The sequence below is a fragment of the Pteropus vampyrus genome, unplaced genomic scaffold, assembly GCF_000151845.1.
Source record: "Pteropus vampyrus isolate Shadow unplaced genomic scaffold, Pvam_2.0 Scaffold818, whole genome shotgun sequence".
NCBI classification, from domain to species: Eukaryota; Metazoa; Chordata; class Mammalia; order Chiroptera; family Pteropodidae; genus Pteropus; species Pteropus vampyrus.
The window spans coordinates 899713-923424 of NW_011889599.1; the positions used below are offsets into that span (position 1 = coordinate 899713).

The following is a 23712-nucleotide window of genomic DNA, read 5'->3' on the forward strand; positions in this document are numbered from 1 at the left end:
TGCTCAGCAAGAGGCACAGGGCTCACTGAGGACACCACTGAATGTGGCTTTGGTAGGGCCACAAGTTGGGAGGGACAGGGGGTCCTCTGGGCGGAGTGATTTGTGTCATCCAGTTTGATGATATCTCAGCTATGGTGGTGCCTGCGTCTGGGAGGGAGAGGACTCAACAAAGGCACAATGGATACCACTGGCACTTCTGCCTAGGAGAAAGGGCACTTCTCTTCTTCGGCTCTTGCCCCAAAGCCCTACAACTCAGTCCTCTAGTATGTCCCTGGCGCCCCCCAAGCAGCCATCCCAGTGCTAAAGCTCAGAGCAAGTGAGTCTGTCACAATGAAAGCCTGGTCATGGTCACGGTCCTGGTCCCTTTAAGAAGAAATGTCTGCACCTGGCGGCTGCAGCTGCCATAGCCTCTGTCTCACTCAGCATGTGTGGGACCAGGCAGCTTTGCATCTTGACACCCCTCCTACTGTTCCAAGGAGATTTCCTATTTCTCTCCTTAGTTGTAGGGCTTCTGTTTGTCGAGACTCCAGGTGACTCTGCTGGCTGTTTGCTTTGTGGTTTCGTCACAATTTTGATGTGGTTGCAAGAGGAGATGTACAAAGCCTCTACCCTCTACGCCATCTTGAATGGAACTCCATTCAGATGGATAATTTATAATGATCTATAGATCAACTTACATTGATCAATATTGATCTATTGAATTATCTTTGGGTTCAGTGACTGTCAGCTATATTCTGTTACTGAATCTATCCAATGACTTCATTTTGGTTATTACATTTTTATTTTTAAAACTTCAATTTGGTTCTTTCTGTATCATTTACTTCTCTAATGAGACTTTCATTTCAAAGAGATTTGCCCTTATTTCTTGGAGCATGATTACAATAGCTTCTTTAATGTCTCAATTCCAACAATTGTGTCATCTCAGAGTTGTTGTCTCTTGTCTTTTTCCTGGAGAGACATTGAGATTTTCCTGGGTCTTCGAATGTGAAGTAATTTAGGATGATCTCAAGAACATTTTGAATATTGTTATGGGCTTATGGATCTTGCTTAAATCCTATGAAAAATGTAGATTTTTGTTTCTTGTTTTTTTTTTTTTTTTTAAATAAGGAAATCATCCTAGTTAGGTTCAGGCTGCAAATTCCTGTCTGCCTTCTCTGGGCTGAAACTACTAAACAACGGAAGTTGTTTTTTAGGTTTTGCAGTGCTATCTCAACCTGTTTGGTGTGTGTGCTAGTCATGGACCTGGGAGCTCAGTTCTAAAATTCTTTGCTATGCCATGTAGGGTCAGCTTTGGGGTGAGCTCAGACATTCATATACTACTTTATGGGATCATTTTCTTTAGCTCTGCCCTTTCTGTACTCTCCCCAAAACTTTTTCAGTTCCCAGGATATCCTGTCCCCTCCAACCTCACTTGGTTTTCTGGCTAAAAATCCAGGGTTTTAGTTTCCCTACTTTGCTGTTCCAAAAAGCAACAAGCAATATGATTTCTCCCTTGTCCTTAGAACTACTCTTTCTTTGGTCTGAGAGAAGGGTTCCCCTCCCTCAGCGTTCTGATCACCTGTCTGGCTGTCAGATCCATTGCCAGCACTACTGTCACTAGATGCCTGGGGGCTGGGCAGGCAAATGGAAATCACACAAATAAATAGGGTATTCTACATTCTGACTGTTGGGGCTCTTTCACATTCCTCAGACCAGCAACTGAGATCTTTTGGAGATGTTATTTGCGTCTCCTGTGCAGTTTTTAGTTCCACATTGTCTCTGGGCCTGGAGATACCAGAGGAAAGAAATGGGAAACATCACCAGTTTGGTAGTATTTTAATTCTGGTTTCCTTCCCAAATCTTCCTCCTCCCATTTATTGTTTAGAGTACTCAGATAACTGCCCCTCCCTCTGTCCAGGGATTCTGGGAGGAGAGGGTGGCAGATATGCCCCTATTTGACCAGAACTGAAATGGCACCAGCTTGTTTTGATTCTATGCTTAGCACTGTCACTACCTAATTTCTTTGTTTATTGATTCATATGTATGTTGTATTTCCTGCCACTGCCCCTCTCCAGGATGCTGGCTCAGGAGAGCAGTAAATTGGTTCATATTGAATACAGCCTGGTACACAGTAGGTACTCAATACATGTTTTCAAATGATTAAATCTACCCTCTCAGTCATAAATACTTTGGAGACAACTGCTTATCTCTTTTTTGACTCCTCCTCAAACTCTCTCCTGACCATATATTGCTTTGCACATTTTTCAGAAAAGTATTATTGGTCACCTGACAAACAGGGGCAAGCCAGGAGAAAGCCTGAGAGGCTTGGGAAAAGAATGGACAGTTGTATCCATTAGGAGTTTTCTCACTGCAACAGTTAGAAGGACCTGTTTCATAACCATGGAGGGCATTTACTGCCTCAGGGAAGTGAGAAGTTCAGGGGAATGTTGGTTTCAGGTGAGACTTGATCCAGTGACTCAAAGAATGCTGCCAAGGACATAGATCCTGTTTGTCATCTCTGCCTGTCACTGTCATTGCAGTTAGCTTTATTCTTAACCTCGCGCAGTGACACCCCCATGCACACACAGCCCTAGGCTCTCTCTTTCTGGCAGCAACATTGCTGCAGCTCACAGTGGCTCCAGACCTCACCTCTCCCACTAGACTGGACAGGGAGGGAGTGCTTTCATGAGGAAATCCTCTGGGATTCACTCTCTATTGGCCTATCCCTATCTAATCACCGTGACCAGGGGATGGGACATGCTGCTCTGCCTGAGCCAATCAGAGAGAGTAAGGGGGACCCTCCAGAAGAGAAGGAGGGGTGAAGCTACCATGAGAAAAGCATATAGATATTAGGTAACAAAAGCATCAGATGCCCACTCCAGTAGCTTTCCCTCTAGAAAGAGGAGCCAAGCCCTCACCCTTTGTGTTGCAGGGACACCTGTGTCCTACTGGCTCTAACCTGCTGATTCATAGCTGGATTGCAACCATTATGTACAAATCAAGGTCACCCTGACTCTCAAGTGGGGGAGATAGAATGCGTATACCGACAGGCCCTGGATCAGATGGGTGGTTAATGCTGTGTTTGTGGCATCAGACAGAACTGTGTCTGGCTCCCAGGGTCTACGGGGTCTGGGCAGGCACAGAATGCTTCAGGGTCAAAGGAAAGTTGCCTAGAAAGAGGGAAGACTCAACAGGATAATGTCTGGGTCATCCAGAGATGTCTACGTGGAGAAGAGCTCAGAAAGTTGGGAGCCTTTTCTCTTATTCCTCAAGGTAGCTTCTTCAAAAGGGCAAAGTTTGCAAACTTATCTTTGCTGGCAAACTCAGACACAAATGAACAGATTAAGGTCCAGCCTGGCTCCAGAGCCTGAGAAACGGACTACACAATAGGCACATGACCAAAGTCCTAAGATTGAGCTCTATTCCATAAATGATTTGTTTTATATCACTGCCCACTAACCTGCATGCCCTCATTCAGCGTCAGTAATCACAGAATCACAGAGCTAGAGGCCCCATTTTTTGTATCCAAGACTCGCAGCCCTTCACTCACCCTCACTTATGGTTCCACCCAGCCCTTCCTCCTTCTCTAAGTCTGTTGATTACTGTGCTTAAATGTCCAGAGTTCAGATAGCAAGTCTGCATGTTGAGGAGTATCTAATCCACAAGTTCCAAGTTTCAGACAATGAATGTTGGGAGCTCAGTGAGGGATCCATTAAAAAAACTTATCTGAACTAGTAGTCCCCAACATCAGACAGTGGAGTGGAAAGTGTGGACAGGACGGAATGCCCATATGCCTGATTACTCTGTGCCTGCCCAGTGCTACTAACATCTCAGGCCATGGCATTGATTAAATATAATAGCAGCAATAAAAAAAACATGGCAGGCCCTCCAGCAGTCTGCACTCTTCCTTTGTGGGATTACTGTCTACGTTGTGCATTGTAAGTCAGGACAGGGATCGTCAGGGCTGCTCCCACTGTGTCCTCCAAGCCTGATGCTGTACCTGGAGCATCAAAGGTGCTCAATGAGCACATTTTGAACAGGAGAATGAATAGAGGACAACCATAAAGTTCACATGTTCAGTGCTTTAAAGTAGTGGGATTCTGTCTCAGACTCTTTGTTCTGAGGAAATAGAACATAAAACAGGTAGGTGACAGCCAGCTCTGATCACCTCCCTGCCTCGAGAAGACTGATCCACTTGGATGATTCATACTAGAGGAAGCTGAGCCAGTCCATGACAAAGAATCTCCTATGATATTGCAAACAAACAAACAAACAAGCCTTTAGCTAGAGGATGACTTCCAACTCCCTCCCTTGTTACATAGATGGGTTTCCCAAGTGCTACTGGGCTGGCAGGTAAAACCTTCTCCATGTGTATGTGGTATCATATATCTCAGCTGGTTCCTTGTGAATTGTTCTGCCTCAGATCTTAGATCATAAAACCACTGCTCTTTGGTACATACCCACCATCTAGCCAAGACCAAAGCAAAGGAATGGCAATGTTTTTCACCTCGAGCGACCTGATGGATACAACGCTTAACCAGTTATAAGAGGCTGGGAGGTTGGGGGGAGTGGGCCACGTTGTTTGTAGTTCAGAATCCCTTCCCTGGCCTGCACCATGGTTCTGATGTGAGGAGTCCCCAGCCTCACAGGTGGGCCTTGTATATGGAGGCTGCTGCTGCCCCACAACATGACTAGCATAATTAATTTGGCATATTGCCAACTCATGCTTCTTGATGCAGCCCCCAAGGTTCATTTCCAGGATGGTTTTGGCTCCTTGACAACATCTTTCTGTTTTGGAAGCCAAAAAGTGGCATTTAAAAAGACTAGTTTCTTAAAAAGAAAGATTCCATTGACTGAGGAGAGAATGTGGAGTCTCTTGATGGCGGAGCCACCCTCACCCCTGTGAATTGTCCCCTTCATTCAGACTATCTGCCTGGGTGCCTCACTTTTTGGCCTAAGCATTACGTCTTCTCTCATGTCTCTATGTTTTTCTATGTGTCAGAAACTATGAAGTTGCCCCCACTCATCGATCATGACACATTCAAATGAACATGGAAGAAAGTAAAAACATTCCAAGAAAGCTCTCTCCCTTTATTCACTGAAAGGAATTCATCAGCAATAGTTTCTTTCATTTAAAATGCCCAACTCTAGCTTAATGTTAAGAATAAGCTAAATGATTAAAAAAGATGAAACTTAGGAATTACAGATTCTATAGAAAAATGATCTTCACAATGAGAGTGACATGGCTTCATGTTCCTTCAAATAAGACTGCAGGGACCTAAGAGGAGGCAACTCAGTGACAGAGTGGTTTGAAGTCCTTGTGCACTCTCACCACCTCCCACTGAGCAGGAGCAGGAACTGGGGAGGGCAGTAGGCCCAGGGGAGGAAGGGGTACCATCTTGGGAAGGGGGCATCTGACCTTCGGCTTCCCACATGTCACCGAGGGCAGAGGAGATAGAGGCAGAGAAACCTGCTCTTGGAGACAGAGCAGAATATCTTGTCCAAGGCTAAGTTTTCCCGTCATATTTGTGACCGGGAACCTTTAGTATCATGTTAACTTCTGAGATGAGTCCCAAGTTAAGTTTAGTTTAAGACTTTAGGATAAGCTGAGTAAGATGTAGCCTGGAAGTTTTATAATATGATGGATCTCTAAAAATAAATGCCTCTTTTAAGGTAGCATACTGTCAAAAAAAGTTACCTTCGTTGCTATTCTGATTTTTAGGTTACATTTTTTCTAATTTCACCATGTTTTTTCTTCAAGTGCCTTCTCATGTTTCATTTTCACATAAAATTCTTAAACATTTTGCACTGACTAGGGGAGCACCCTAGTTTATAGAAAACGATACGTGGTATCTTTACTTGGTTTATTAGCTGTGTCGCTTACTAGCTCCGACCGTGGCCAATTCATTAACCTGCCTGGTCTGTCCCTTCAGTAGTGATATGGAATAAAACTGTTCCTGCTCCTGGAGAAGCTGCGGGGATTAACTTAATTAACTGAGAGCATGCACAGTTGGTACTCAACAGATATCAGCTGTACCATCATTATCAACGAACGGGACAACTTACTAGCACTCACAGTTTTATCTGAAATGCAACAAACCTATGTTCTTGGACACAGGGATGGGTTACACATTCCCCGAAGCCTAAACATTTTTTTTTTTGAAAGAGTTCCTATTATATGGACTTGAAAAGGCAAAACTCTTCCTTTATATCTAATTAAGATAAATAACATTCAAATCTTAGACTGAATTAAGTGATTAACAACATAACTTTCTCAAATAGGTTACTCTGATTTCTCCATTCATTTCAGAAAATAAATCCCATTAGCAATAATCACATATTTATATATTCTTGATACTAGATGTATCAGTTATATGATCTGCAAATATCTTCAATTCCAAATTTTCACTTACTTGAATCATCATAAATTCAGCTTTTGATAAAGTCTTGCTTTTATACAAATCTATAAGTACAGTAAATTTAAATTTAAGTTAGCTGGTTTTTAAAAATAATTATCTTTAAATTTAAATATAACAGTGCTCCTTATAAAAACTTATTTTATTGTATTAAAACAAATTCGACTTACCATAAATATTTTTTATAGAATGTGGTCTGTACAAAGAAGAGTAAAGCCTAAGTTAAATGTGACAGTTATTTTGGTTCTGTCACTTTATTCAGGACATCATGGAGGGTCCATGAGATTTGGTGGGAAGCCGGGGGTCATGGGGGTCACGTCAGGCTGCTTTCTTTCTTATCTTACACAGGAAGTCATAGGTCTGCTCCGAAATGTCAAAAGGTTCATGGACTCCATCTGGTGACAACAGAGCTTGGAGGGAGCCCTCGTTTTCTTGGTTTTGCTTCAGGAAGTCTGCAATGACTTTCCATCGTGAAGCCTCAGTCTCTTCTTCTGCCCACCTGAATGGCGGCAGGAGTGTTGAATGGAGAAGGGGGACCACGCAGTCATGGTAAATCAGGAGAAACAGAGTTTTCAGGAACTCTCTGTCTTTCTGGGAAAACACCACAGTTAACTGTGAATGGATCTGCATCATTATTTGTTAAGTGTTAAATTCAATAAACTCTGTGAACTAAAAGCCGTAAGGGGTGGGATGGAGGTGTCATGGTGCCTGGCAGGTCATCAGCTCTGCACCAGCCACTCAGTCAGGACACAGCCCCTCTCAGTGGAAGAAAGTCACCATGGAACAGAGTTGAGCAGTTCTCTGAGGCTCTGGGGTAGGCTCCTTGACACCTAAGCTGTCTTACGCCCTACTGAGGGTGTCTCACACTTTCCTTCAAGGAGAATGGGGTGCTGAAGTCTAATTCTGGTGACAAGAGTGTGAGTCCAAGTAAATACAACTAAAACATAATGTGAAGTCAGCTGTATGCACTTAATTTGATTATAACACATCAGAGAATTGTCAAGTTATTATAAGAGAAGGGCAGCAAGTGTTCTGCATGAAATCCAGAGAAAGGAGACCCCAGGAGTAAGGATTTGTAGTCAGGCCACCCCCACCATCCCCCACTCACGATAACAAGACTACTGCAATGTCAACACTGTCAGCAACGCTGACACTGACAGGCTGTGGTGGGAATTACAGAGCACAGCATTCTGAAGGAGAAAGTATCCACATACAGTGGAGTCTGCACACAGATGCTGCCCCTCCAAGCGCACCCTGTGTAGGGGGCAATTTCTACAGGCCTCAGACCCAACACCTTGTCCACAGCTGTGCTAGAATACCATTAAACCTGCTCATTTAGCAAAGGTCAAATGTAGATGGTACTGGTCAAAGGGAAGCTCAACTAAGAACACAATTTTTACACTTTCCCTCCAATTTTTAGGGTTTTTAGTTTGTTTGTTCTCCCATGTTCCTTGCAGATAACACTTTTAGAAGTACAAAAACCATGGATCATGGGTGCAATGAGGCCCACTGCCTCTTTTTATAAATAAAGTTTTATGGAAACACAGCAAGGCTCATATATTTACCTATGGCTGCTTTTGCATTACTATGACAAAGCTAAGTCGTTGTGACAGAGACCTTATGGTCCACAAAGTCATCTGGCCCTTCACAGAAAAAGTTCGTTGAATCCTAGATTTACAGTAGTTGTCATTACTTACAGACTAGTGCAGGTGCTGTTTGGTTTGTAATGACCATGCTTCTAAAGCAATGTAAGCACGAGCCATGCACTTTTTCAATATGTGATACAGCTTAGGCTAATTTTCTTCTTCCTTTTTGTTACTTGATATAGACTTTGAGAGCTAGAGGAATTTTTTAAAAATAAGTTAAATCTGATAGTCAACTGGGATACTTTGGTTTAGAAACTTCCCTTCAACTAAATGAAACTCAGTGATCTGAATGTTTCTTTGCACCTGATCAAGTGTTTCTTTTCACATTAGGAATCGGTCATCCAGGCCCTTGGAATGTATCTGTAACCATAATGACAGCTTAATGGATTAAAAAGAATTATGTATATGGCTCCTTTAGTTAAAAAAGAGGCATTATTAGGATGTGCAAGCACACACTGAGCACTATAAATATTAAGTTCTATGTGGAAAAGCATATTACCTTCTCTGATCTTTTCAATGTGCTTTCTTTCTCAGCCCATGAAATCTAAAAAAGGAAATAGAAATATTATATTAATCTGATGGTTCACAAGTCTTTGCCACAGTTCCACAATGTCACTGTAATTGAAACTATGGACAAGGTTTAAGACACTGTGTGGAACCCACATCCATAAGAACTGAATCAGCAGGCAGCTATTGCTAATAACTAGGAACCAGAATGACTGGACAGGGAAAGATGCCCCAGCAGTCTGTGCTTCTTACAAGTTAAAACTAATTTAAGAATAGATTCAGTGAAACACTAACACATACATTCAAACTGCACAAACACAGAGCCCGAACAATAAAACCCTAGCAAGCTTTTAAGGTGAGACAGTAATGACAATAGAAAACTCTGCCAAATACCACACCTGTCTGCCAAATACCACACCTGTCTGCCCTGATGACATGGTTAGGTTGACATAAATACAGTACAGCTTGTGGTAAACATTTTCAATGTGCCCATGAGGTTTCACCAACGCTTTTTTAAAGAAACAAAAACCCAGAGTTTCATTAATCTCACAGAAGTCTGAGTCAAATGTTCATGGTACCAGTTCCACGCACTAAGCTGCTCATTCCTGGGCCTTGGGTTGTGCCAGTTGGCACTTGATTTCATGGGTTCCATGGAAGCATCAGCTCTTTTTCAGTAGGGAGGCCCTGGGGTAGCACCAAGACAGAGATTCTCCATGAAATAAAGAAGTTTCCTACCAAGAGACCATTGCTGTGCCCTTCACGAGCCATGTCCCCAAACATTCTAAGTTACTCCTGGGAAGAACTACCTTAAAGGATGTGGTCCTCCACCTACTAACTGCTGTGCATGTGAGTCCTGGAGAGTTTGATACTTAGTACAGTACTTCATTAAATAGGCCAGGTGCCATTACTATCACCCAAGCACCAACAACAAACTGAACTTAGCTAAGCTAACACTAGGAAGCTCACACACATCATAATGTAAACTTAAAAGAAATCTGGCTTAACACAAATATCACTCAGCAGCTTTAGACTTACCAGATGGTAGCATTTGCTCATTGTTCATTATTTAAGTTTTAGGGTCCCACTTCACTTTTCACTGAGTTACCTGTGTCAGGGGTTTCACTCACTGTAACTCAGCAGGGAACAGAGAATGCATGTGGGAGGGGAGTTCAATACTATGCACCTAGATTGCTTCTTTCTCCTCTGGAGCAAACAGGAGACTCTACCCACCAGCTCCCTTGAAGTTCAGTGGGGCCAGGTGACTGCTTCTGGTCCATGTCACCTTGGGGCACAGGCAGTGGGAAGCCCACGGATAATTCCCCATTTTCTCTCTTCCTGAGGGGCAGCTGGCAACAGAGGGAGACAGTTGTTCATGATAGATGACACTATCAGCCTGTGCCCTTGGGTGACTATGGAGTAGGGCCTTCCATTGATCCGAAGGTACCATGAGCAAGAAAGAAACCTGAGTTAGCTACTGCTGCACAGCCTGGCTTATCCTAGGTCATACAGGGCACCACCAAGAGAAGGTACCACACTATAGAAACAAAGCACTTTAAAAATTTTATCATTTATTATACAAATAATTCACTGGGAAAAATTACGAAAATAGAGAAATGAAACAACCCATGATATCCAAGGGTAATCATTGTTACCTTTCTAGAATCTATTCTTCCAGACCTTTTCATAGGCACATATACAAATACACACACACTCACACACTAATCATACCACAAATGCACTTATTTTTCACTTAATAATATATGTGAACAACTTTACCCACATGCCTTTTCTTGAAGAACCTGTGGCATAGCTGGATGCACCTAGAGCTGACTTGCAGTGGCAGCTGGATTGGCCCCTGCTGAGCTCCAGGGCCAGCCAGGTCATGGCATGTCTCTGAGCCATCTGCTTATCAGGAAATATAGCATTTGGACTAGATTAGCCCTTAAATTCCTCATAACAACAAAGTCCAGATTCTGTGACTGTTACACACCTAGAAAAACATTCCAGTGCCCAGCACAGCGCATAGCAGTTCCTCAGCTACAGTGTCCAGCACAGATCCTGGCGCAGTGTCTTAGCCATGGCACCCAGTACAGTGCCTCAGTGACAGAGCCCAGCACAGCACCTCAGCGACAGCGCCTGGCACAGCGCCTAGCAGAGTGGGATCTTGGGAATCTTAGTTGAATGCATCAATGTACATATACTCTGCATAATGAATAAATATTGTGATACTAATAACTTTATAAGGGAAGAAAAAAATTCTGCATTATCTAGCTATACTACCAAATAAATTTGTCTGAAATTATGGGTAATCATATACCATGAACATTTTCTTAAGTGTTTTTGCTAAAAACTTCATTGGTACTGTTAACGACCCCTTACCCCAGCCAAACCAGCAAATGAAATCAGTTTTAAAGTCTCATAAAAATCTTTCATTTCTCTGTCAGACCCATATGACCTTCCTCTGTACCAAAAGAAGTCACCTCCAAACACAGCTAACCTTCCTTCTGCACAAGCGCTTTTCTACCTCTCTGTGCTGTCCGTAGTTTTCCTGAAGCAAAACCTTCATGTGTTACCCATCACCTACTGCACTCCTCCCCTGGACATAATATTCACACTGGTCAAGCCCATCTACTGATGACGTCCAACATGGCACATTGGATCTCGGCTCTAATCCCATCTCGGCATGTCAAAATCCGACGTGGCCCCAGCCTTGTATTAGGTCCACTTCACCCAGGATCTGCTTAGTGAAACAGGGACCTGGTCCTCATTTGTTGCCTTCTTTAAGTCTCCAAGGACCGGGGTCATACTTCCCTTGTGGCAGTTGCCATGGCACTCACCATGGTATCTGAGCATTTGCCTTTAGTCATACAGGTCTTGTGATATTCGTTGACCCTGATATACTAAATTGAACTTATAAAACTGACATTTTTGAAGGTCAAAAAATGGCTGAAAATTGGAGATTTCATATGGTTCAACTAGCTGCTATTTCATACAACAGACAGAATATGTCAAATTAAATAAAAAGTTATATATATGCCCTGACTCTCTCCTGAGAACTCAGTTGATTTATCTAACAGATCATTTTATATTTTTGTTCTTAAGACACAATTAGTAGCCATCTTAAGTCAAGAATGAAACAATAAACAAGAGGAGTTCCGGTCAAGATGGCAGAGTAGGTAAACCCTGTGCCTGCCTCTGGGACAACATCAAGCATACCAACATTTGCATTATAGAGGTACCAGGAAGAGAAGAGAGAGAGCGAGGAATTGAAAAATCTATTTGAAGATGGAAAACTTCCCTTATGAAAGAAATAGACGTATAAGTCCAAGAAGTAGAATCCCAAAAGAGGTGACCCTAAAGAGGCTCACACCGACACATCATAATTAAAATGGCAAAGGTTAAAGACAAAGAGAGAATCTTAAAAGCAGCAGGAGAAAGGCAGTTAGTTACTTTCAAGGAACTCCCATAAGACTGTCAACTGATTTCTCAACAGAAACTTTACAGGCCAGAAGGGAATGGTTCAAAATATTTAAAGTGATGAAAAGCAAGGACATGCAACCAAGACTATCATTCCTAGCAAAGCTATCATTTAGAATTGAAAAAAAAAAAAAAAAAAAGATAAAGAGCTTCTCAGACAAGAAAAAGCTAAAGCAGTATATCAACAACAAACCAGTATTAGAAGAAATGTTAGAAGGAATTCTTTAAAAAGAAATAGAGAAAAAAAAGACCAAAAGTATGAATAATAAAATGGTAATAACTACATAAGTATCAACAATTGCTTTGAATGTGAATGGACTGAATGCTCTAATCAAAAAACAAGGTGACTAAATGGATAATAAAAGCAAGACCCTTACATAAGCTGCCTATGAGAGAGTCATTTCAGATCGAAAGACACATATAGACTGGGGGTGAGGAGATGGAAAAAGATATGTCATGAAAATTGAAATGAAAAAAGAAAAAAAGAGGTTAGGGTGGCAATACTTATACCAGACAAAAGAGACGTTAAAACAAAGGCTGTAACAAGAGACAAAGAAGGACCCAGTAATCCCACATCTGAGTATTTATTCTAAGAAACCCAAAAAACTACTTCGAAGGGACATGTGCATCCATATATTCATTGCGGCATTATTTACAATAGCCAAGATATGGAGGCAATCTGGGTTTCCGTCAATAGATGAATGGATAAAGAAGAGGGGGTACATATATAAAATGGAATATTACTCAGCCATAAAAAAGCATTAAATCTTGCCATTTGCAGCAACATGGATGGACCTAGAGGGTATTGTGCTGAGTGGAATAAGTCAGAGTGAGAAAGACAAGTGCCATATGATTTCACTTACGTGTGGAATCTAAAGAACAAAATAAACAAAACAAAAACAAACTCAAAGATACAGAGAACATTTTGATGGTTGCCAGATAGGAGGCAGGTTAGGGGGTTGAGTGAAAATGAGAGATTAAGAAGTACATATTGGTAGTTACAAAATAGTCATGGGGATGTGAAATACAGCATAAGGAAAGTAGTCAATAATATTGTAATCACCATGTATAGTATCAGATGGGTACCAGATTTATCGGGTGATCACTTCATAAGTTTTATAAATGTTTAATCACTATGTTGTACACCTGAAACTAATATAATATTGTATGCCAACTGTAATTGAAAAATTAAAAATTACTAGGAAAAAAAATCAGACAAGAGATTGCAGTAGTGATTGTAGCAGGCACTAACTCATCTGCTTATTGGGTCCAGGACTGCAGGATAATACTTAAGCTAAGAAAAGAAGGATGAACCCAAGTTAGCTAGAAAATGAACAAGGATTGGGAGACGTCATCCAAATAGGGGGAAAAAGCCCCAGAGCAGGTGTGAGAACTCACTAATGTGGTGTTTAATTATTTTCAGAACCCATCAGATGTAAGGGTATATATAGTTCAGTGGTAAAGCTTTTGCTTGCAGAATCCATCAGGTTCCCATGATGATGCATACTACCCACCCTGAGTGCATCCATCACATCAGGCTGCTCCAAGAGCTTGGGGAAGGTGGCCAGCACGGGATTACTGATAAACTCTGAAATACAAAGACCAACCGGATTTTATACAAACTTTATCCAATGTATTTTACTGCAATAGACATAAAAACATTCATTCAGATTAGAATTTTTGTGCCACATGATATGTTGATAACACATTCTCAAACTTTAACCTCTAGGAGCTCAAAGCTGGCCCTTCAAGCTTTATCTGCTCTTATTCTCATACCCTAGGGTTTTGGAATGAATCTTGTACCAAGTAGACAGAGCATTTAGGGTGGGAGCATTTAGGCTCTGAACAGAATAAGGCTAGAATTTTTTTTTTCTTCAACTTCTTTTTTCCTTATGACTGTGGTGTAGTAAGAGAAATCAGGAAGTGCCAAAAGAAAGGAGGCTGCTTGAGCTTGACTTTAGTCCACCAGCACTCAGGGAAAGATCCCAGACACACGGATGGTGGTGGATGAAAATGGAAGGAATCGAGAATTGGGGATTCTGGCCACATGTCTAAATACTGTGTAGAATACTGATATTCTGCAATAGGTAATGGCACATGAAAGGCCTATGCAAGGAAGCACATCAGGAAGGACAGTTTGGAAATGATCTTGTGTCTTTAGTAGAGAAAAATTCTTTCTCCAGATTTTACTAGGTTTATTCTGATGGTCAGGTTCAAATGAAATCAATAATTCTGAGTAAACTTCTTACCTACAGGACAATAAGCCTTATCTTTTTAAGAAGTCATGTATATAATTTTATTAACCAATGTCACCCCAATAAATTTAATAAATAAAAAATAAATAAGGTTTATGGTGCCATGGGAAAAAAAGGAAGTAATGTCATTCATGAAGTTTTTCTAGTCATTGAAATAAATTCAAAGGTAAGTGATGATTAAAAGGTTTAACTGTCCTTCTCTTTGAGTTATAATTACTCCTTGAGAAATGTCTGTGGTCCTCTGACTATGAGTTCCATTTCTACTTACTTATCCAGGTGGTAAGCTGCTGAGAGAAGACTCCTGTCTAATCATAAATTCTATCAGTCTATGAGTGCTAAGCCATCACAGGAATCTCCTTCTCACTGTCTCTGTCTAGCCGTACTCGGCTGCTTTCAATTTCAATCGCTTCAATTTCAAACACAATTTTCTTGCCTTGGGTTTTCAGACATGCTGGTTTCTCTATCCAGTCACCCCCCTACTCACTTCCCCAATATGTCTAATTCTTCTCTCAGGTCTTATCTTAAATATGCCTTGTCCAGAGAAGGCTTCCCTCAACCTACACATTAATTCTGGTCTTCTTACCGTATGCTCTCATTGTGTATTTTCCTTCAGAACACTTACTATAAAAGGTGAAAAGGATTACTCATGTAATTTTATGTTTAAGGTCTGTTGCTCCACTAGAGTAGGAATAACCATGCCTGTCTCACAATGCCTGGCATATAGCAGGCACTCAATAATACCTTCTTACTGATTTACTGAATTTGAGAAAGTCCAATAAAATTAAACTGTTTTTTGAAGACAATTTTTACAACACATGCATTCCTCTTTACAAGTTCAATCGTGTGTGACAACTCATTAATTTTTAAAATTTATTTTTTAACATCTTGGAAAAAAAATTCAAGCTTAATAAAAGTTGCAAGAGTAAAAACAGTACACAGAACTCCTGAATATCTGTTATCTGGATTCACCAATTTTAGCTAATCCATTGATATTTACACTTTGAGCATTAAGAACCAGTTATTTTGGGTGATTTCAGTCTCTTCCTAAAAAGATGATGTGTATATCAAACATATGGTAAAAACAGATTATTCAAAGACATTAAAATAAAATATGATTATATCTGAATTTCAGGACCTCAAATCTCTAGAATTTAAAATATGAAAATACGTATATTGTAAAGAATTAATACATACTGCACTCAGGATACACACTGAGCACAGTGCTTTGGATCTGCAGTAATTTATTGACTTTACTATTTTTAAAATTTTATTTTAAATGTTACCTTCAGAAGATGACATAGGCTGAAATAGCTTATGTTTACTCAAAGCATCATGAGTTATTGTACAAAAGGAAATTGCAAAGACCCCTTACCAGCACTCTGCATGCTCATCCTGTCTTTCAGGAGCACATCTCCAAGAATTTGGCGATAAAATATCAACAAATGAATGGAGCTCATACTTCCAATTAATGTTTCCGGCAGTAGACTATTAAAGAAGAAAAAAATGTATTCATTAAACAATCCCCTACAATCCAATGTACAATGTCTTTTAAAGCTATGTTTATTACTTTAATGAACAGTTTCAAGTTTTGTTCCATTATTGGAAAAATTGTGACAATTATAAGGAAAATTTCCACTTTAAGTTGGCCACATTAAACTTTAGACAACTTACATTTTTTCTGTGTACACTTTCAAGTCTCAACTCTGCGTTGCCATTCCTGTGCTTCCGTTTTACTATATACTCATGTTAAATGTCAAATAAAAAATGAAAGTCATCAATTATGTGTTTTGGAAAGAAAGGGACTAGTCAGCTACAGGTTTTAACAAATCCATGTGGCTATCTCACCTGATGTGATGAATGCAGAGGAAACGTGAGTTCAGACCGTTCATGGTGCTGGGTGGAACATGGGAGAGAGTGTGGTAGACCTGGACTGAATTCTGACTTTGCAACTTTCTAGCTATGGGAGTTTGGGTTAATTAATTATTCTCCTTGTGTTTTGGTTTCCTCAAGTGCAGAATGGAGAGAGTAATACTTGCATTTTAGAAGGATACTAAAGGATTAAAAGAGTGCTTCACGCAATGTCTGGTACACAGTAAGGGCTCAAAAACAAAAAATAAATCTCAGTATTGAAGTTAAGTTAGTATCAGCAGAAAATAGATTGTTATAACTTTAGGATGTTATATGTGTAGTCCCCATAGTAACCACAAAGAAAAAATCTATAGAATATTCCTGAAAGGAAATAAAAAGAGAATATGTTACTACAAAAAATCAAAAACAAAGTAAAGCAGTAAGGTAGGAATGAGGGACTAAAACATCATTGGGACATACAGAAAACAACAAAATGGCAATAATAAGTCTTTCCCTATCAATAATTACTTTAAATATTAATGGGTTAAACTCCCCAATCAAAAGACACAGATTAGCAGAATGGAAAACAGTATCTAACAATATACTACTTACAAGAGACTCACTTTAGATCTAAGGACACTCATAGGTTGAAATAAAATGATGAACAAAGATATTCCATGAAAACAGTAAACAAAAGAGAGTGGGGATGGCTAATAATAATATCAGACAAAATCGTCTTTAAGCCCAAAAACTGTTAAAAGAGACAAAGAAAGATATATAATGAGAAAAGGGTCAACTCACCAACAAATTACAACACTTATATATGCACCAAACATTAGAACTCTTAAACATACAGAGCAAACATTGACAAATTGAAGAGAGAAATAGACAGATCTACAATAATAGTAAGAGACTTCAATACTCCACTTTCAATAAGGGACAGAACAACCAGGCAGAAGATTAATAAAGATATAGAGGACTTGAACAAAATTGTAGACCAATTGTAGCTAACAGATATATACAGAACACTATGCCCAACAATGGCAGAATACACATTTTTCTCAAATGTACATGGAACATTCTCTGTGATAGACCATATGTTAGACCACAAAACAAGTCTTAATAGATTTAAAAGAATGAAATAATACAAAGTATCTTTTCCAATCACAGTGGAATGAAAGTGAAAATAGCAGAAAGGAAAATGGAAAATTCACAAATATGTGGACATTAAACACCACACTCTTAAACAACCAATGGGCCAAAAAAGAAATCATAAAGAAAAGGAGAGGAGGAACCTAAAAGTGGCATAGATGATAGAGGCTTTGTTCATCCTTCTTGTGACCACTTCAAAGTTGGGATGGAAATATGGAGCAAACAGCAAGGAAAGTCACCTGAGATCTAGATAAACAGAAGCACTACAAGTAGGGAGAGAAATAATCAACTTGCGATGGTAGAAAGTAGAAGGGTGTGAAGACGTGAGGTTGCCCAGTCCTGAGTGGCTGAGTGGGAGAGGGTATGGCAGTGGCATATGCAGATGCCTCTTAAAGGGGCCTATGGGACATAATAAACGTAAAAACATCTGCGTCATAGGGTTACCAAAGGGAAACAAGACATTGAAGAGCTATTTGAAGAAATAATGATGGAAAACTTCCCTAACCTGGTGAAGGAAATAGACATACAACCCCAGGAAGCTCAGAGAGTCCAAAGAAAGAAGAACTCAAAGAGGCCCACACCAAGACACATCATAATTAAAATGATAAAAGTTAAATACAAAGAGAGAATCTTAAAAGCAGCAAGGGAAAAGCAGTTAGTTACCTACAAGGGAGCACCCATAAGACTGGCAGCCAATTTCTCAAAAGAAACTGTGCAGGACAGAAGGGCTTGGCACAGAATATTCAACATGATGAAAACTCAGGATATAAACCAAGAATACTTTATCCAGCAAAGCTATCATTTAGAGTTGAAGGACAGATAAAGAGCTTCCCAGACAAAAATAAGCTAAAGGAATTTATCAACACTGAGCCTGCATTACAGGAAATGCTGGAGGGACTTCTTTAAGAAGAAAAAAACGTGTGTCGAAACAGGAATAAAGAATGGTAGTAACTACATTCTTATCAACAAGTACCTCAAATGGAAAAGATCGTGTGACTGAATGGATAAGAAAAAAAGACCCATACATATGCTGCCTATAAGAGACTCACTTTAGATTTAAAGACACATACAGACTAAAAGGAAAGGGATGGAAAAAGATATTGCCCTGATGGACTTAGAGGGTACTGCACTGAATGAAGTTAGATAAAGACAAATATCTCATGCTTTCACATACATGTGGAATTTAAAGAACAAAACAAACAACAACAACAAAATGGAAATAAACTCATAGATACGAAGAATATTTCGAGGGCTACAAGATGGGAGGGGGTTGTAGGGGCAGTGAAAAAGGGCAAAGGATTAAAAATTATACAAATGCATAGTTATCAAATAGACATCAGCATATAAAGTATAGCATAAGGAAAATAGCTAACAATGTTTTAATAGATATGTAAGGGGGAAGAAGGGTACTAGATTTAGTGGAGTGATCACTTTTTGAGTTATATAGATCTCTAATTATTATGCTGTACAACTGAAACTAATATATGCCAACTACAATTGAAAAAAACTTGATACGAGCAACTAACTGTTTATTATAAACTAATTGTTTATTATATTTCGATAAAGCCGGAAAAAAAGTAAAAAAATAAAAATAAAAAGGAAGGGGAAAAATACTTACAGATGAATGAAAAAGAAAACAGAACATACCTAAACTTATGGGACACAGTGAAAGCAGTATTAAGGGGGAAATGTATAGCTATATATACTTATATTAAAAAATAAGAAAGATCTCAAGTCAACAACCTAACTTTATAATTTAAGGTACTAGAAAAAAGAAGAACAAATTAAACCCCAAGGTAGCAGAAGGAAGAAAATAATAAAGATTAGAGAAGACATAAATGAAATAGAGACCAGAAAAACAATAGAGAAAATCAATGAAACCAAGTGTGGTTCTTTGTAAAGATCACCAAATAGGCAAACCTTTAGCTAGATGGACTAAGAAAAAAAGACTCAAATGATTAAAATCAGAACTGAAAATGTAGACATCACTTTTAAGTCTACAGAAATAAAAAGGATTATAAGAGTACTGTTAACAATTGTTAAGTCAAAAAATTGGATAATCTACATGAAATAGATAAACTTGTAGAAACACAAAACCTACTAAGACTAAATCACAAATTAATAAAAAATCTGAATGGATCTATTACTATTAAGAAGATTTAATCAGTAATCGAAAATCTACCAACAAAGAAATCTTGCACCTGATAGCTTCACTGGTGAATTCTACCAAATAGTTAAAGAACCAATCCTTTTAAAACTTTTCCGAAAAAGTAAAAAAAGAGGAAACATTTCCCTGATACCAAAGCCAGACAAAGACACAAGAAAAGGAAACTACAGATCAATGACCCTTATAAACAGTGATGCAAAAAATCTTCAACAAAATACTAGCAAACTGAATTCAACAGCATATTAAAAGGTTTATATACTATGATCAAGTGAGATTTATTCCTGGAATGCACAGATGATTCAACATTGTAAAAAAGTCAATCAGTGTAATACACTACATTAAGAGAATGAAGGAAAAAATCCACATGATCTTCCCAACTAATGCCAAAAAAGCATTTGACAAAATTCAACACTTTCTCAGGATAAAAAACATTCAGCAAACTAGGAATAGAAGGAAAATACCTCAACATAATCAAGGTTGTATATGAAAATCCCACAGCTAATATTCCTATTAATGATGAAAGACTGAAAGCTTTCATCTAAGATTAGGACCAAGATAAAGATGCCTTCTTTCACCAATTTTATTCAACATATTACTGGAAGTCCTAGCCAGAGCAATCAGGCAAGAAAAAGGAATAAAAGGCATCCAATTTGGAAGGAAAAGTAAAATCACCTCTGTCCATAGACGACATTATCTTATATGTAGAAAACCATAAACATGCCACAAAAAGTTAGAATAAACAAATTCAGCAAAGTTTCAGGATATAAAATAAACATACAAAATTCAGTCATGTTTCTATACACTAACAAAGGATAATTTGAAAAGGAAACTAAAACAATTCCATTTACAATAGCATCAAAAAGAAGAAAATACTTAAGAATAAAAAATTTCAATACTTAAATTTCAAAATAATAATCTAGAAACATGACAAGTGCTTCAAAATCCTAAATACTTACTGAGAATATATTGAATATAGGCGTCATCTTAGAAGATACTCAAGAAAATGTCTTGAATTATTTTAAATATACATTTTCTAAATGTTACTTTTAGAAATGCATGAACTTTGTCACTAAGCTTGAAGGAAGACCATATAGAAAATATCAGAAACCTTGCAAACAATGTCCTCTATCAAAAAGGAATATGTCTTTGGGCAAAGAAGAAACACCAAAAATTTTAAAAGAGACCTTAACTTTTATAAATTAATCCTCTGTCATTTCTAGAATGAGGATTTTGGACACACACACACACACACACACACACACACACAGACACGCACACGATTCACAGAGGTAACAGGCTTCCAGCCTGTTGACAGCGAACAGAATAAATGTGACCCCTATGACGGCACAGAAACAAATAGGCCCCCATGGGTAATTAATTTCATGAAATTTAAATAAGTAATCTTGACTACTCCCTGACCCCTGCATTTCTAGAAACATCTAAAAATACAAGACAGGTTCACTTGTCACACTTACATTCATATATAACATTTGATACACAAAGTTAGAAATCATCTCTTTCTAACCCTGCTAAAATTCTGATCTTGTGTATATCTGACCCAGACTTCTTCAAAGACTAGCTGCAGGGGGCCATTTAAGTGGCCCTGATGCCTCTACATGCCTTCCTAGTGTTCATGCTGTGATTCCCAAGGCTGTTCTATGTCCCACCCACTGGTTGATGGCCCATGTGGGCAGTGTTGCAGCCGCATGCCGAAACTCATGTCTCTTGCTGAAGAACAGCCATTAATTTTGCTAGGGAAAGAATGGAACCTTTCTTCCTTCTATTTTACCCTTTCCTTCTTCACAGATCCTCCTGCTCTCTCTGTCTGGCAGGCATCACCTCCAGCTTGCTCCTCACACAGTGCAGGCACTCCTTTCTTCTGATACCTCTCCAGAACATGAAACAATGCTGCTTGTTCTTTTATATTAGAGTTTTCTTTAGGGAAATCCTCTGATTTTCCCAAACCCAAGAAGACTGAAAGTTCTGAGTTACAAAAGGTTGGCTGAACTGAAGAAGTAAAAATATACTTCCTGTACTCACAGATAGACCAACAAACTGGTAGCAGAAGTGCAGTGCACGTAATAATGGGCCCTAGGCAAGTAATACTATTGCCTCATTTATTTTTAGCAATAATACAATGGAAGTGAAAGAGAAAAAAGATAGAATGCATAAAAAAGGCAAAGAAAAATAAAACAAATTTATAACAAATATATACACACACATGCAGTCTACTTCTACAGTGTTTCCCAGTATGCAAAACTTAGGCACTGGGAGTCTGAGCCTAAATTCAGGGCTTTCCCTCATCAGGGACCTTTGGACAAATCGTATCAACTTAAACCTCTGTGGAAAACAGCTCCAAAATTAGAGACACATCTTGGTGAAACTGAAGAATCTATTTGCTTCCTTTTTCATCTCACGCAGAGAAGGTCACTGTCTGCAAAATGAGACCCATGGGCAAGACTCTGCTACTGTTTCTTTGATAAAGGAGGCGAGTCTACATTGATTCACTGCATCTTCACAGGTCTCCTGACACCAAGTGTACTCGCATGTATGCCTACTAGCTGGAGAAGGGGCAGTAGGAGGCCAACTGGCAAGGATCTGGGTGAAAATGGGCACTAATACAAATTTGAACTGGGCTTCCTGCCCACGGTCCTGACGGCACTATTGTATGGCATAATGCAAAGAGCCTTTGTCCTTTCTCCTTTAAACAGAGAAATTTGGCTAAACCAAGGTGAAGTTTATAAGCAACAGAGAGCAGGGACAGAGGTGGGAGGTACTTTTGAAGGAAAGGAAGAAGATGATGGCACATTATTTCATGCCTTCTCCATCCACTGTAGGTGGCAGGTCGGGGAAGAAGAGACAGAGATGGATCAGTTATGCCTTACTCTCTACCTCCAGGGCATATAAGCTCAGAGCACTGATGCCTAAAAGTACCCATGCTGGTGCCCAGCCTTTCACCTGGAACCCATAGCCACAGCCCCCTGGCACTGAAGCAATCCTGGGTCCTCTGGCTTCATTACATCTATGGCCTGGTTTCTGTGAGAGCCAGCCTGAGCCTAAAGCCCACCAGCAAGGTGCCCCAACCTGCACGTGACACTACCAGGTATATATGTTTCCAGTCCATGAAAAGTGGAGCGGCAATTTCAAGACTGTAGTCAAGTCTCTCTGTGGGTTCTAAGAGGAGAGAACACTCTAAGACAAGGTGGGACAGGGGAGGCCCAGGGACTGCAGGAGGCTGAGCAGAGCCCCCAAGATGTACACATTTACACTAGAAGGAAGATCTTTACCTTGAAGATCTTCAAGGTAAACATATTCGGTGCCTACTGTGTGCTACAATCAAATAAGCCCTCCAGTTCTTGAGGTCTGGAGAGCAAGGACTCAGGAGCTTTCTTTAAAAGCCCAGCACACAGAATGTTCACTGCCTTGGAAGAAGGGCTCACCTATCCGAACTCTGCACCACCCAGTCAGATTTGATGTCTAGATTGTAAAACATATCTGCAAACCAGTATTTGGGGTCAAAGAAACATTATTAAGAGCTGTGCTGAAGGACATGCTCAGGAGAGCTCTGGGTTCTGGGCTTATCAATGGTGGGTAGAGAGAGGTAAAGGAGGAGGAAGAATGAGGCCAAACAGGATGTTAGCTCTTCTGTTACAAAGACTGCTACCATGCTTCTTTTTTTTAATCTTGAAAAATAACAATTTTTTTGAGGAAAGATTGGCCAAAAAAGGGAATGCATAGGCTCTGTGAACATCTAAGGGGAAAAAAAGCCAAAAGAATGAATAACACCCATAAACATATTATTAATGGTTACTGAAAGATTTAACTGTTACTACTATAATTATAAAACACATTTTAGTATTAGAGATAACTAAATTAAGAACATGATCTAGAATGAGAAAAGCAAGCATTCAGAGGGGTAAGCCAAGTTTTTATACAGGAAGAGAAGACATATTCAAAAGTTATTGCTAAGAGCGATGTCAAATATTACCCTACTTCTTGATAACTGCAACAATAAGTAGGTTGCAGTGGGACAGTCCAACTGCATCAGTCTTGTCCCTGTGCCATGCTTTCCCTTTACCTCCATTCACTGTACCCCCTATGAAAAGGCCCTTTCCTTCACACCTCACACCTTCACACAATGTATCTGTCCAGTCTTTCAAAGCTTATTTCAAATGCCCCTTGATCTTACCAGCTACATAGCACACCTTCATTTGGACAAATTTTATGACATATAGCAGCCGTCCCAACCTTTTTGGCACCAGGGA

At 39.6% G+C, this 23712-nt stretch overlaps 1 protein-coding gene across 13 annotated transcripts in view; it reads right to left on the minus strand.

The window, feature by feature from the left end:
* Positions 1-5049: 5049 nt before the first annotated feature.
* NPHP1 (nephrocystin 1) overlaps positions 5050-23712 on the minus strand; it is a 79180-nt gene continuing 60517 nt past the window's right edge. For 9 of the 13 annotated variants that reach the window (XM_011385894.2, XM_011385893.2, XM_023526342.1 and 6 more), the window contains 4 exons: positions 15653-15765; positions 13540-13613; positions 8541-8585; positions 6714-6986 (listed from right to left, as the gene is read on the minus strand). In XM_011385894.2, coding sequence (XP_011384196.1) covers positions 6714-6986; positions 8541-8585; positions 13540-13613; positions 15653-15765 — 505 coding nt within the window. Of the gene's footprint in view, positions 6987-7883; positions 8402-8540; positions 8586-9778; positions 9895-13539; positions 13614-15652; positions 15766-23712 lie in introns of those variants that run through there. The other 4 variants (XM_023526338.1, XM_011385896.2, XM_023526340.1 and 1 more) reach the window with 4 other exon arrangements.